Below are 14,646 nucleotides of genomic sequence, written 5' to 3' on the forward strand. Positions count from 1 at the left end.
GGGAGAAAATAGTGGATATAATAGTTTAGAGAAAAAGTGTGAAGAGCGTCAGAGAGAGTCAAGACTGAATGATATACCCTGTCATATAATTAGAAATGTATTTTGTTTGGTCATGTAGATACAATCTTTAATAACATTGTGAAAGTGAACATCAGCCAGGGTTTGCAGCATTAGAGTCCATGTATAATCTGATCGAAATCGAAAACTGATTACAGTGACAAAGCTGCCAGAATTTGATCTTCAAACAACACACGTTTTCAGAATTAGATTTTATGTTTACCCACACAGGGTGGCGCTGTAAACTCAAACGCGGTGCTGTGACTCTTCCTCTCATCATGTCCTGTTTGTTGGAATCGGAAATGACAGACAAACAAACTACTGCCCTGTGTTCTTTTGCTGCCCGGCTTCCTCTGCCAAACTAATTTACTCCCAGTGACAGCACTTCTTATAGTTGCCTTGGAAACAAAACTTGTGGTTGCTTCTCTGTTTAGTGAAAGTGAAGTAATTGATGCATTTTATGCTAATAAGAAATAACAGTGTGAGTAGGACGATGTGGATGTTCACCCAGTTGGCATACCAAGCAGATGCAGATGAGTGTTTCCTGGGCAGACCTTTGATGATGAATGCCAGGCGCAGCTTTGCTGATGGAAACGCCTGCTTCCTGCTCAACAGACCAGCAAAGACAAAGTCAATGGAATATCAAAATCATTACATCTGCAAATAAAGCATTGGAGTGAAACCGCATTGAAATAAAACTGATTGTTTAAAAGGAACAGAAAGAGTTTCTCATCATACGAAGTTGCCACTACAGTCATTTGCCTATTTATTTACTTATTGTCTATTGATGTTGTATCCTCAGACTGTTTTCTAGCAGTGCTTGTCAGTGCGTTCAAGTGCAACGCGTATCCACATAAATTATCCAAGATGCAAGTTAATTCAAGCTGCAAATGATCTGAATGCAGGCAGAATCCAGATAACAGCGATGGTTATTGATGCAAGGTGTCTACGTCTTCATCTTTGTTGTAATCTCCTATTCGCAAAAATAATGAGCCTGAATGAATAAATCCTGAATGGAGTGTGTTCCAGCCAGAGACACAGAGTGTTTTACAGTATCTCTCATCCACTGACACACACACACATTCAGGAAGAGGCCAGAATTGAACTCAACAAAGCAGTGGCAATGACTGGAGCTCCTGTCAGTAGACGAGGCGAGGAGGGGGGACATATGTAAACGGGATGAAACTGAAGTGCAGTGTGATGAATGATTTGGCTTTCAGGGGCCCAAGCAAGCAAAGATGTGATTTCTGCATGCACACTGTGGACGATGAACAGACTCAGCAAATCACTGTTGTCCATCTGTGCGCTTGTGAATTATGAATAAATCGGCTTTCACATCGCCAATGGGAACGATTCTTTACGTGGTTCCCATTTTACTCTTCTCCCTATAAACAGTCCTCCAAAAAAAAAAGAAGAAAAAGTGCTTGCATTTGTTATCCGCAGGACTGCGAGCCATTGTGCCACACGGCTCTTATCTCACTCGTTCAAAATTCTGCCCCGACAGCAACTGCCGAATCAGTCTCATACTTACAATAGGGAAGCATTTGTACAGGTTTTATGTGGAGTGTGGCATAATGAGAAAAACGTGGCGCTGCATGCCGGCCAGATTGATAAGTGTGACCCTGCCAGAGACAAACGGAACTATCAGCCCCGCAGATCTGGAGGACAACTCTGTTTGCCACTGGTGCCATCTTTCACGTCAGCAATCCGCCATCTCAAGAAAATTACAATATGACTCACACGACTCAGCGTTGTTCCAGGTTTTATTTATAACTCTGTGCCAGCACGTCAGTATCATCGCTTCACAGTTCATGACGATCCTCTGACTACTTGCAGCTCTCACAACACGATTCACATAGACGACTGCTAACCTGGCCGCCGTCCCACTCCGTTGCCACAAAACATATTGTTCAAGGATAATAACAGCTCCACTAACACTTCCACCTCTCTGTCTTCCACCTGTCTGTCGCTGTCTCCGTCCTCTCTCTTTTTGTGGAGTGTTACGACTGAGGAGGGAACGAATAAGAGACGACCTTGATAAGTTTAACCTTCCACCTCCCTTGATAAGTTTAACCTTCCACCTCCCTTGATAAGTTTAACCTTCCACCTCCCTTGATAAGTTTAACCTTCCACCTCCCTTGATAAGTTTAACCTTCCACCTCCCTTGATAAGTTTAACCTTCCACCTCCCTTGATAAGTTTAACCTTCCACCTCCCTTGATAGTTTCACTAGGAGTCTTGTGCTGCGTTGTTAAAACTCCAAGTCCATGTCCATTTTGGTACTTGTAAAAAAAAGAATTGTGAAGTATCAGCATCCGCGCCACATAAAGCATTAATGTTCTCAGAAAGTCTCTATTTAAATGGTAAAAATCTGTTGAAATTCAACCTTATATTGTATAAAGAATCAAGCATGAAATTGTTCCTCAGAGCAGTCAGAGATTTTATGATTTTTCTGACTACTTAACAAGCTTCTCTTGCACCAGTGCATCAATTCAACAAGTTATCTGGCATGGAAGAGAAAATGTTTGATGGTATCTCACTCGACCAGGGAGATTCAAACATTCCCAAACTCAAATCGAGCAGCTGTGACCCAACACAAACACACACTCTGACTGACAAAATGAGTCTCAATGGTTCTCAATCTCCATGCTCCCTGCCTGGTGTATTCACTTGACCGAGAGTCGGCGCACCCCAGAGGTGGGCTGAGAACATTTTATATAATCGTCACTTTCTGATTTCCATCGTCAAATGATTCTTTTGGTATTGCAGAGACGTGCAGAGCGATTGATTAAGGAGTTATTCCAAGTCTCCTTTAAGGACTTAATTGAAACTGCAATTAATCAAGCAGAGTGAACGATTTGACGCAAAATGTCAAGAAAGAGCCACAGCGTGTCAGACAGAGGACATGATGGGAGGAAACAGCCGCTGAGGAAAAATATCCTTTTATCCGTTTGACACAAGCATCAATTTGGTCTGAAATTGAAACTAATGAGCGATTACCCCAGCAATGAACTTCTATTACTGTCTGTTTTCTCAAAGCTCTCCAGCTGACTCCTAATGTCTCCTTATTTAATCAGTCTGTGTGAATGTGACACTGCTTTTGAATTTCTTCATCTTTCACTGTATTGAAATTTGGAAGCGCTGTGAGTCAAATATTTGGCGTTTCCATTCTGACACGCATCCCAGCAAATAACACACATTCATCCCTAAACAAAACATGGCATCCAGTATTGTTTAGATTAATCTGTACATCCATAAATAGTTTATTTGCTTGTGTTTCATACCTCTGTCCCATATTTCTGCCACATTAGAGCTGTTTACCCTGTTGAGTTTCACTCTGTGTGAACCAGCTGTTCATTGATCTTGCATCCTCACCATTTGATTGCACATGAAAGGCCGTTCAACACAGGATAGTAAAGGCTTAACAGGGTTCCAGCCAGCTCACAAAGAGAACTTTAACAATATAATTAATTACTGAGGTTAGGCAACAACAGCAAGCTGCAGTCAATAAATAGTGTGGCTTAAATCTTGGATTAAGCATTTAAATTGAATTGTTTTGCAGATGTTACTATGCTGAAGTACATTTTAACACATGATTATTTCCCCACTGAGCTGTCAACAAAAATGTCAACAATATCAACATGGGGTATAGAAAGATCTGTGTGATACGTCACGTTTAGTTTGACTTAAACAATATCAATCAACTTTCCATATAAACTTCGCATTAATTAACTTGAAGAGGTGTAAATATAGGTGTAAATACGCCTTGGAATGCTGAAGTATGCTGGGAAACTCGACACACCTAGAGGATTCGGGGGGGGGGGGACATTTCATACAGATCACTAGCACCACCTGCAGCTAAGTCCCTGTAATAACACCCTGTTATCTTCAAAGTTGAATGTTTCTCACTCACACAAAAAGCTGATGTTTGCAAAACTCATACATGAAGAAACATAACAGCAGGATTTTATCACTAAGCTGTGTGAGTGAAACGACTCTTCTGCACAAGCAGCATATTTTACCCCATTCTCAGCCTTTTATAGTACAGTAGTAGTGTGATTAGTCGTCTCCATGTTGAAGCAGTGACAGTTAACCATATGTAGAGGCATCAAAAATGAATAAAATAAGGCACGATTTGCTGTATTAATAGGGTGGTAATGAAAAATATTAATCTTGTTATGCCACACATTGAGTATTTGATTGCGCTGGAAGCTTCCATGTTGCTACATGCTCGACTGAAAAGAGAACCTTTCACCTCCTGCTCGAGTATCAGGTTCTTGCACAGCTGTTTTCACTTTCTACGAACGCTTCCAAGTTATCGTTGCATTAACGTAACTCTTGAGGACATATTAAGATAAATGCTTACTTAGACCAATGCTGCTCTCTAGTGTAAAGAATTGGAACAACAACATAAATAACATTTCACTGTCGATCGGTCCCTTCAAAAATATAACACTAAACGTTAATTGAGCCTGTGAAAAAACACTCCTCTGTGTCAAAGTACAGTCCAGCAACAGATGAGAATTGTATTTTCAACTTTACAGGCTTGTATGTGGCTCTTCTGGGATCATGCACCGTATTTATAAACCTGATTGACTTACTGAAACCATGATTTACCCTTTTGGCCTCCAAATGTTTCTGTTGGGACTTAATTACGTTGACCACTTTGCATCCAAGCTAAAAATCTGCCACTAATTTGAAAGGCCAGAATGAAACCCGGTGGGTTTCTGTATAACTGAGGTGAGAAGAACTGGCGCACACAAGACGACCGAAGAGACATGATTATGTCAGATATGATATACATGCCAAACATTTATAATAATAATCAAAGGTCAATGGATTGCCTTGATTAAGGGCACAACAGTTCCTACAAATTGTTTATTAATAAATCTAGAGAGTAATATTTACAATTATATAATAAAAGGCACAATGTGGGATTCAAATGCACATCTACAAGGGAAAACAATCAACATCATTTTCAACAGATTAACATTTGCTGCCAGTTCCCTCACTTTCCCCTGTAGAAACAACACCAGAATATAAAGATGAAAACTGCTTTGCATGTAAACTGTATCCAAACTTGACTGGATGCTGCTTTCAAACAAGCACTGCTCACCGCTCCATACGTGCCGTGCTGGAGTTTCCACCACACTAAGCACTTGGGGATGGGAATGTTACCTAGGAAACAGGCCAGACTGATGGAGTGTATGTTCCAATTAGAAGAAACCAATGATGGCTCCCTGGAAATAAGCTGTAGGTCACAGATGACGACATTCTAGACACTTTGCTTGGTCACATTTGTTGCAACACATTGTGTCATTATAGAAGTAATGACTGCGAAAGACGTTTGCAGATATCAAATTGTTTATTCTACACATTTTTAATTTATCAATAAAGGTAGAAAAATTGCATTATAAACTATTTCTTTGACATTATGCTACAGTGTGTCTGAACAAACAAATAATGCTACTGTCAAGGAAAGCACAGGAAAATTTGCCCACCAAGCAGAAAACTAGAATTAGGTCTTAGGTCACATCAGTTCTGTGACATGTAAAAAAAAAAAGTGTGAGTCAAAAGTTCCCAAACAGTCACAGAGAGTTTCTCCTGGTGTGAGGGTTGTTCCTGGCCGGGCAGAGAGCCGTGCTGCTGGGGGAGGCCCGGGGCGACATGCCGCAGGAGCTGCACGAGGCCCGGTCCACCCTGTAGGAGATGGAGTTGTAAAAAACGGGGTTGCTATGGCAGCCGGCGTACTCACTGCTAGACTGAGATGAGCCGTCACACGCGTCCACGTCGCAGCACATGCAGGAGAACAAGATGCTGAGCCTGCTGTCCGCAGGTGGTTCCGATTGCTCTCGTCTCTCTGAACCTCCCTCTCCATCCTCCTGTGCTGCAGAGGGCAGGAGGTTGGTGCGGCTGCTGCCTCCCTCCATGGGCAGACACAGATTGCACAGGCTGCTCTGTCTACCTTTCCCTTCTCTGAGTTCTGTATCTCCATCGCATTCTGACGACTCCCTGTCCGGCTGCATTTCCTCCCCGTCCACGCTTATTGAGAGTTTAGGCCGTGCCCCCTGCTCCGCTCCTTCCACGGGCTCCTCGGTGCTAACAGTGAGGAACCTCAGGACCACCAGGTTAAGAAAAGCTCCAATGACCGTCAGCCCGACCAGGATATACATGAAACAGAAGGCCACATAGGGCGATTGCTTCTGGAGGGAATCTTTCTTCTGCAGGGCCACAAAATCCCCAAAACCAATTGTGGTGAGCGTGATGAAGCAATAATAATAGGCATGGAAGAAGGTCCAGTCCTCAAAGTGGGAGAATGCTGCAGCCCCTGCACACAGGGTACTCATACAGGACAGGAGACCCACCACTACCATGTTTCCCATGGACACGTTTGTGTTTTGTAGGCCCATGCACTGCTTGGCTCTGTGCAGTATGAAGCTAACTAAAGTGTTGATCCTCTCGCCCAGGCTCTGGAACATGACGAGGGTCAGAGGGATACCCAGGACCGCATAGAACATACAGAAGGCCTTACCAGCATCTGTGCGTGGAGCAGCATGGCCATAGCCTGCAAAGTCACAGGGACACTGCCGGTCATATCATGTAAAGTACTGGTCCTTTATATAAACACTGTAAGGCAAGGATGAGGTTACTCCACCCAAGACATATTGAGAATCACACGCTGCCCCATGAGTGTGGAGGGTTGCTTAAGAATACATTAAGTTACAGGACAAAACCTCTCCTGCACTATAATCATACTATGTGCTGCTTGATTTCAATGAAAGTGTAAAACAACCGTAACAATAAATCTGACAGCCGATTTCTGTAACTTAGTTGTTCATGTACTTAGAGATAACATGAACAACTAGGTTAGATAGGTTAGAGGATAGCTGCAGGATGGGTCTTCAGCTGTATCTATGTTATATTACCTTACAGTGATAAAACACAAGGAAGGTTATGCTTTTTATGATACACATCATGTGGCAGGAACAGATTGACATGACCCACATTGCTTTACTGAATTGATTTGAAATACACCAAAATCAGCACAATGCCATATCTTTGAACGTATAACCTACCTGCATTTGATAATTTGCTGTTCTCCTGATTTATGACAACAATCAAAGAATATGCATCTCTCTTAACTTCCCTCATAATAGTGAAGTTAAACTTTGCAAAATGATTGTATATTATATTATAACTTGACAACTTTTTTAACATCCCTAAACAGTTTTAACAGTCAAAACAAAATACATCTAAATAGTACCACTGGACATACAGTATATTGATGTATGTGCGTATTGATGTGCACGTGTAAATGAATGAAAACATTTAGATTCCATATATGGAAGTAGCACTGACGTATTGTATGCGTAACTACAAATTCAAGTTTAGTTACATCGTATATGGCAGATGGACTTGGCATTCCCATACATTGACCCTCTACGGGGTTCATCTCAACTTAGGGTCCCAGGACAGTGCTCAAACACACAAGCACACACACGCGCGCGCGCAGAAAAACACTCCTACACTCGTGATTGCAAAAAAAAGACGTAAACTTGCTCACCAATCGTTGTGATGACCGTGATGGCAAAGTAAAATGATCCGGCAAATTTCCATTGCCTCCCGGCGCGATGCGGCTCGGACAGCAGGACCACCCGCTCTATCTCCATGTAGTCTTCCACAGTGAAGCCGTACTTCTGCTTCAGCTCGTCCAGCCTCTGCTCCAGCTGCTTCTTCTTAGACGTCTCGCTCGCCGACTCCAGCGCGTCAAACACTGCGGCTCCTATAAGCAGGTAGAGGATCATGGAGAGGATGAGGGAGATGGTCCTGATGCTCTGCGCCTTCATCCTCACCTCCCTGCGCGCTGACCGGACGGGGGCTGCTCCTGTTGCTCCTGCTGCGTGCTGCTGCTGCTGCTGCAACTCGGAGGAGAGGATGCAAACACACACACATCAGGCCAAGAGGATGCAGGGACAGCGTTGATCCATCCTCACTGAGGAGGTGTGTCTCAGGGGCCCCTCTGGCCTCCTAGGATTACAACCTGTTACCTGTTGAAATTGTAGCCATGTCCTATTTAGCGAGATCCATGTGATCAGGTGAAATGGCACCAAAGCTAATGACTGCACAAGTCACCTGAGCTGAGCAGCTGGCAGCAGCATGGATTTCCATATAGGATGTGATACACTGCTTAAAGGTGATCACATGGCCTCTGACACAAAAGCCGCCCAAACTGTCACACGTGGATCCACTCTTCTGTTTACACAACCCTGCAGGCTGGACTACTCATCTGACCAAAGCATTGAAATGTAACTGTAATTACCAAATATAAGTGTTTAAAATATTGTCAACTTTATGTGTGTTTGTGTGTGTGGCAGAGTGGGGCAGAGAGGCACGGCACAAACAGCTGGCCTTCCCCTACTCCTGCACCCTTGATTATTTTGCCCTGTGAAGCGTTCATGTGCAGAGTATTCACAATATGCTCCACTAAAGTATTACTCTGAGTGCTGAAGCATCATGGCGGCAGCATTGACCTTTATCAAGCACACTTAGTCACTGAGTGATCCATGGGGTCTTCATCATTTACGAGTCCAACATGCCGGCTGAGCAAAAGAGAACAAGCGCAGGCAGACAGTGGTGATCACTTGTGCCTGTGTGTGTTTGTGTGTAATGTATTTGTGCTTTCATTGGCATCCACTAACTGTCTTGCCTGATATAATATGCTAATTGGGTTCACAGCAGATTAAGCAGCCAGTGCGCTGACTGCTGCAACATTCTAAGTTAATTCAGCTTCATATTCTGCATGAACTTCCCGTCTATCTATGGGACTTATTCATGCATGCAGTCAGCACAAGATCTGCCATTAAAGTCCACATTTATTGTTTTCGTTCCATTTAAAATATAGCTGACTAGATTGTGTTTTCAGCTTGCCCATGAGGGGGCAGAGCACTGAACTGTGTCTACTTTCAGTAGAGACAAATAAAAGCTATTGCCATGCAGATGGTAACACTGAAGGCTGCAGATGAGATGATTTTCCCCCTCTGGGCAATTACCTCTCAGAGAGATAACAGGCTTCCCAAAGTCCACTTAATGGGAGTGCACACTGCCTAAATCATTATCATTCAAGAGAATTTCATGTCAATTTCGCCTCTGTAATAACTAAAACTAAAGATAACCCAGAGAAAAAAATGTTGCAAAGTCATGATTGACTAATGGACTCTCAGCAGGTGTGGCGCTGTGCGATCCTTCAGACGGACAGGAGACTCTTTAATGAACAGTTTAATGAGTCTAATACTGCCATGCATGAAGTAATGACGGCCTGTTATCTGATGTACTGATCTCATATCTCTTCGCTCTGCAGGACGGCTCGCCAGGTTCACGCATCCCTCTATCGTACAAAGGAAGACATTAAGAGCAGGATGTCCATTGACTGGAGTCTAGACACTCATCTGTCCAGGGGCCATCACCGCAGCAAATGAGACAGGGAATTATTCTGCAAACATGGTGCTATCTTTGCACTGATACCAGGTAGGTGAGTGCAGAGTCATAAAGACAGTCTTTATGGTGATTATATATGCGTTTTACCACAATGTAAGTAGTTTTTATGATTTGAAAAAAAAAGAAAACGTTGCTTATGTAACAAGGAGTCATACATTATATGGAAGAGCACAGGCAAGAGTCCTCTGGTGAAAAGTCCACAGTGTCGCAGAGGGGAAACAGGTTTGAACTTTGCAGCAAATGTAAACAGTTCTTTCAGCTTATTAGCCGAAAGGGCAGTGACAGTGTGTTTAGTTCCACTGTGATGGGGCCTCGGTGTGGTTGGTTGGAATGACTGCAGAGACATTATTGAAATCAATGTTGTGAGCAGTTGAATTACATTCAACTGCGCAGCATTTCAAAACAGCAATTGTGTCATTTTCTGTGCGACAGAGTTCAAACATAATGTTGAATGTTATTTAATGTTTATTCATTGATTTGGCACTAGAGTTTACTTGTGAATGTCGTTTGTAAAGAGGCTACATAAGGGAATAGGTTAGACAGAGGAAAACAAAAAAAAATAATAATAATAATGAAAAATGTTTCAACCAATGACAATTTAGATATATGATGTTCTATTTGGTAAAACACACACTGTTCTGATTCCACAAAAGCACCTGAAGGCCAAGATGATTAACATACATTGAGAAAGTGTGAACATCCTGAAGAGCTAAATCCCTAAGTAACGTGATGACGTGCAGTGTACGCAGAGCTTCAATCTCATACCTGCTCAATGCTGCTTTGCTATCAACCTGAGGGGGGCGCTAAACTCACCAGTCTCGTGATAAGGATCGCGAGAAATGCAGTTTGTTTGCATTTTAAAAATGAGATTGCACCCCCCCCCCCCCCCCTTCCCCAACACACACATACACAAACCACCCCTGCTTGTGTCATTTAGCGAAAGATGAGAAACTGCGGTATTTCAATTTGACAAGTAGGATAAAGGGATAAAAGCACAGAGTTGAACGTTATCGAATGCTTTAATATGAGTTATTCAAATGTGTACCTACATCTGTACTGCTTTCACGTTATTTAAATAAAATTTGAATAAAGTAAAATTTAAATAAGTTTTTTATGTAAGACCTAAAGTGAAAGTAACATTGGCGATTCCTCCTCCCACCACGAGCTTGAAAGACGGGCGTGTACTTGAATGCGTCTGGTTCAACTTCAAAGTTACAGAGTACAAGAGGAGAATACTCTTAGTGGATCGGATCTTAATTTTACTTCATTTTTCAATTTCATTGAGGAGCGTTATTGTTCGGGTGTATTTGTTTGGTTTGCAAATTTAAAGTTTTGATTTCCTGTAAACGCGCGTTATGGTGAACAACCGAAACCGAAACAGATCCCAAAAATACAAAAATCGCGAAATCACAGCGGTCAGACATCTGCGAAAGATGGGCATATATCGTTTTAAATGGACAAATGTGTGGGAATGGTTGCGCAGATTCTGTGTCGCCGTGTGGAACCGCCGCAGCGTTTTTAAGGCGATAACCGCATTGTTCAGCTATTTGGCCTTAACTTTCAGAAGGCGAGGGGAGCAAATCCCCGGTGATCCGGAAACAAGCGAGACGAGCGAACCCCTATCGGGACAAGTCCCACAGGACACGGAGGAGCCCCCCGCAAATCTCAAGATTTGGAGTAAGACCCCCGCCAAGTGCGAGCAAGAGCCCACAGAGGAGGTCATGTTCGGAGGAGAGGAAGAGGAAGAGGAAGAGCAGAGTGAGGAGGAGAGTGACAGCAGAGATTATCGAGTAGATGAGACGGATGAGCTGTACTGTGAGTATGACTCCACCTGGGAGACGGTGACCAACTATGAGAGGACACGTGAAACCAACCCATGGTCTGTGAAACCAAGAGTGTCCAACTATGTGAGTGACCGAAGGCTTCCACTCTGCATATATAACAGTCTTCTGGTGTACACGAATAGACATTAAAGATCATTATGCTATACATACATACATACATACATACGTACATACATACATAGAGAGAGAGAGAGATTTATAATAAATGTGTCGTAGCGTCCAAAGAAACAAAGCACAGATGTAAATAAGACCATTCTTACTGGCCTATCACCGGGGGGCGGGGTCACACATGGAGCACCGCCCACAATCAAGGTTCTCATCAGGAAGTGTAATTGAAAGTAAAAGGATCAAAGCATTTCACTGAATAGAAATACAAACGTTTAAGTGAGACGTAGAAACTAAAACTACATTAGAAATGATACAGCTCAAAACTATCTGACATAGAGTAAACACAGGTGAACACAGGAGGGGGAGGGGTGACAGACTTTCACTGGTTGAGAATGGTTCTTGGCTTCAAAGCGAGGCCCTATATATGTCCCAGGTCTATGTGTGTGAAGACCCACATGTAAAAGTCCACACTCTGCTCAAAGCAAAGGTGCTCATGTGTTTAGAGATTCAACTCATACTGTATTTCACAACAAGCGCTGGACAGTACAGGTCAGGAGTACAATGTTGACAGATCATTCCACCAATCACGTGTCAAATGATATAAAATAAACTTGTCCCTGTGAGATGAATGTATTTTAATGACCATGCTTTAGGGTTTTCAATGTTTATGAATGCTTCAGCCACTGTTCACACTGACTTTATTGTGTGCAAGCAGAAGTTTAACAGATTCAAAAATGCAGCGAGAGACATGCAGAACTACAGACGCAACTACCCTGTAAGTCATTGTCCTAGCCACACACACACACACACTCTCTTATTCACATATTCAATGTCCCACGTTTAAGCTAAAACATTTGCTCATATTGCACTCAATTTATTTTCCCACAGAGTAGGAGCAGCACCTTAATGTGGCATCAAGTAAGTAAACTTCACACAGGTTATTGCCTAGTTTGAATTAATTAATTAAGTAATTCAAAAATAGACTTTGTTGTCCTCTGTGTAGTTATTTACATTTTCTGTTTTTCTCAGGACGACAAGCCTAATTTGAAATTCTACAAAGGGTTGAGGACCTCTGCACCTGATGGTAGGCCCGGAGAATCAATCTCATATGTGTGTGAGCACTTATGTATCGTGTATCTTTTCTTACATTTTTCCGCATTTCTGTTTGTTTTTTGTAATCAGAAGTCCACATAGATGTTTTTCACCGTGTGTGGTATGGACAATATGACCAACTGGAGTACGTGCACTCTTATATTCAGTGGTAAGTTAACCTGTAATTATAGCAGTCATGTTGAATGTAAAGCAGCTTGTGTACTTGCAGATCAAACATTGATTGATTTTTGTTCTTCTCCAAGGTTATTCCCACTGCAAGAACCAGGGATGAATAGTGAAGCCACTCCACTGACAAATGAGGAAATCAAGGTAAACAGCAAGGTGGTGCTGGCGGTTACAGTTTGATCTAAGAGCGTCGTGTTCTGAATGAATTTCCTCCATTCCCTCAGGATTTCCTCCGAGACAGCACTGCAATGGACAACCTGTTGAAGTCCTACAAGCTGATGTTGGATTTCTATGGGATCGAGTTGTGTGATGTGAACACAGGAGCGGTCAAGCGAGCACGCAACTGGAGAGAGAGATTCTGCAACATGGACAGGTTAATATCCCAGAATTTTAATAAAAAGTAGGTTAAACTAATTAAATCAAGACATTAAAAGTAAAATCTAAGAATTTTTTGTTTTTTGCATTGCTCTGTAGACACACTCATAACAATCTGCGCATCACCCGCATCCTTAAGTGCCTTGGAACTCTGGGTCTTGCTCACTACCAGGCACCTTTGGTTAAATTCTTCCTGGAGGAGACTCTGGTCCGTGGACAACTGCAAAACGTCAAGGACAGTGTGCTCAACTACTTTGTCTTTGCCGTTCTCGACAAGACAAAACGCCGGAGTCTGATCGAGTTTGCCTTTTCGCACTATTACCCGCAAGATGAATTTGTGTGGTGCCCACACAAAATACAGTTGATCTGGTCTCGCCAGAACCACCAGCGTGAAATGATTTCTGAAGACAATGCTGAAGAGTACTAGGTGTATGTATAATGCCTGTATGGAGTTCAGATAGCAGACACAACAGCGCAAATCGTCAGGTCATTTAACACACAAACTTACACTGGAACGCCACAAAATCAAAGTTATTTATTGGCTAAAAATTTGATTATGTCTGAAACGCTTCTGAGCGCTACACTAAAACAGTGTCTGTGCAGTGAAACCAATCCCACTGACTGACACTAACGCACTGAATCCTGATAGTAAAACTTGAAGACAACATGAAGTGAAGCTGTTGGGTGGTTCTTTGGAACTCTTCTTGGATCCTACAATCCAAACATGTGATTATAGCAGCAGCAGAAGTGTTTGCACTCAATCATGTGATCGCTCACAAGCCTTATGAAGCCTATTATCCCAGCCCTGTCCTACCTGACCCCTATAGTATACACACACACACACACACACCTCTTTCATGTACTCCCCACCTCTTCTCTTTTCCCCCTTTCTCCTGTTTATTCAAGGTCTAGTTCTCAGTTTTAAATGGAACACTTTCTTAATGGAACATTTTCTATTTCTGTTTCTTTCTGAATTCAACTTTTTCTACATGTACAAGAATTCTTTTGAGAATCACTCACCCGTGTGATTTGTATAACTAAACTAATTGTATAACATTCTCATTTTGAAAATTGCTTATATTGCAGTACAACTCAGCGTTGCGATTAAAAAGGAATAAAAACTCTCAGATATACGTTGTCATGTGTTTCTCTTACTCGTCTTCTCTACAACATTGTTTGAACAAACAAAAATATGAACACTTCCATTTTAGCATCCATTTTCAATTTGTTTAAATAATTCAAAGCCGTGATTACTACACAGGTGTTCCTAATGAGGTTGATTGTTGTTCAACACTGTGCTAAAGATGCTTCAAGCTTTATGAGATTGCAATAGCAGTAAGCCTGAAATTGACGTCCTGTAGAAGTGTTGCCAGTAATAGCTGTACATTTCTTCACCATAAGCCCCCTCCATTTTGGAAGTTCATCCAACAGGCCTCGCAACAACAGACAACTTGTAACTACTTGAAGCGAAATTAAAACATATTCCACCC

The 14,646-nt window shown here is 42.3% G+C and overlaps 2 protein-coding genes across 3 annotated transcripts; one reads left to right on the top strand and one right to left on the bottom strand.

Moving 5' to 3' along the window:
* Positions 1–5,644: 5,644 nt before the first annotated feature.
* On the bottom strand, positions 5,645–7,903 carry LOC143005452 (potassium channel subfamily K member 9-like). Its single transcript, XM_076156866.1, has 3 exons — positions 7,621–7,903; positions 6,340–6,621; positions 5,645–5,988 (listed from the first exon to the last, which is right to left on the bottom strand). The coding sequence occupies exons 1-3, from the start codon at positions 7,901–7,903 to the stop codon at positions 5,645–5,647; spliced, it is 909 nt and encodes a 302-aa protein (XP_076012981.1).
* Positions 7,904–10,690: 2,787 nt separating this feature from the next.
* On the top strand, positions 10,691–14,289 carry LOC143005407 (opioid growth factor receptor-like). Of its 2 annotated transcripts, XM_076156815.1 has the most exons (8): positions 10,691–11,458; positions 12,219–12,278; positions 12,392–12,421; positions 12,533–12,587; positions 12,686–12,764; positions 12,859–12,925; positions 13,006–13,154; positions 13,256–14,289. In XM_076156815.1, the coding sequence occupies exons 1-8, from the start codon at positions 10,907–10,909 to the stop codon at positions 13,581–13,583; spliced, it is 1,320 nt and encodes a 439-aa protein (XP_076012930.1). In that variant the 5' UTR covers positions 10,691–10,906; the 3' UTR covers positions 13,584–14,289. The 2 variants fall into 2 exon arrangements, with proteins under 2 accessions (XP_076012930.1, XP_076012931.1); XM_076156816.1 differs by lacking the exon at positions 12,392–12,421 and having other exon boundaries at positions 12,219–12,282; positions 12,507–12,587.
* The last annotated feature ends 357 nt before the right edge of the window (positions 14,290–14,646 follow it).

The sequence above is a fragment of the Genypterus blacodes genome, unplaced genomic scaffold (genome assembly GCF_046128005.1).
Source record: "Genypterus blacodes isolate CSIRO-AG114 ecotype Tasmania unplaced genomic scaffold, CSIRO-AGI_Gbla_v1 ptg000070l_1, whole genome shotgun sequence".
NCBI lineage: Eukaryota > Metazoa > Chordata > Actinopteri > Ophidiiformes > Ophidiidae > Genypterus > Genypterus blacodes.

Excerpts from the sequence above, each read along its gene's own strand:
- LOC143005452 (XM_076156866.1), bottom strand. The coding sequence starts at position 7,903 with ATGAAGGCGCAGAGCATCAGGACCATCTCCCTCATCCTCTCCATGATC. Across the intron at positions 6,622-7,620 it reads CACGGTCATCACAACGATTG|GCTATGGCCATGCTGCTCCA; the intron begins GTGAGCAAGTTT and ends GTGACTTTGCAG. Across the intron at positions 5,989-6,339 it reads GGACTGGACCTTCTTCCATG|CCATGGAGGGAGGCAGCAGC; the intron begins CCTATTATTATT and ends ATCTGTGTCTGC.
- LOC143005407 (XM_076156816.1), top strand. The coding sequence starts at position 10,907 with ATGGTGAACAACCGAAACCGAAACAGATCCCAAAAATACAAAAATCGC. Across the intron at positions 11,459-12,218 it reads AACCAAGAGTGTCCAACTAT|AAGTTTAACAGATTCAAAAA; the intron begins GTGAGTGACCGA and ends GTGTGCAAGCAG. Across the intron at positions 12,588-12,685 it reads GAGGACCTCTGCACCTGATG|AAGTCCACATAGATGTTTTT; the intron begins GTAGGCCCGGAG and ends TTTTGTAATCAG.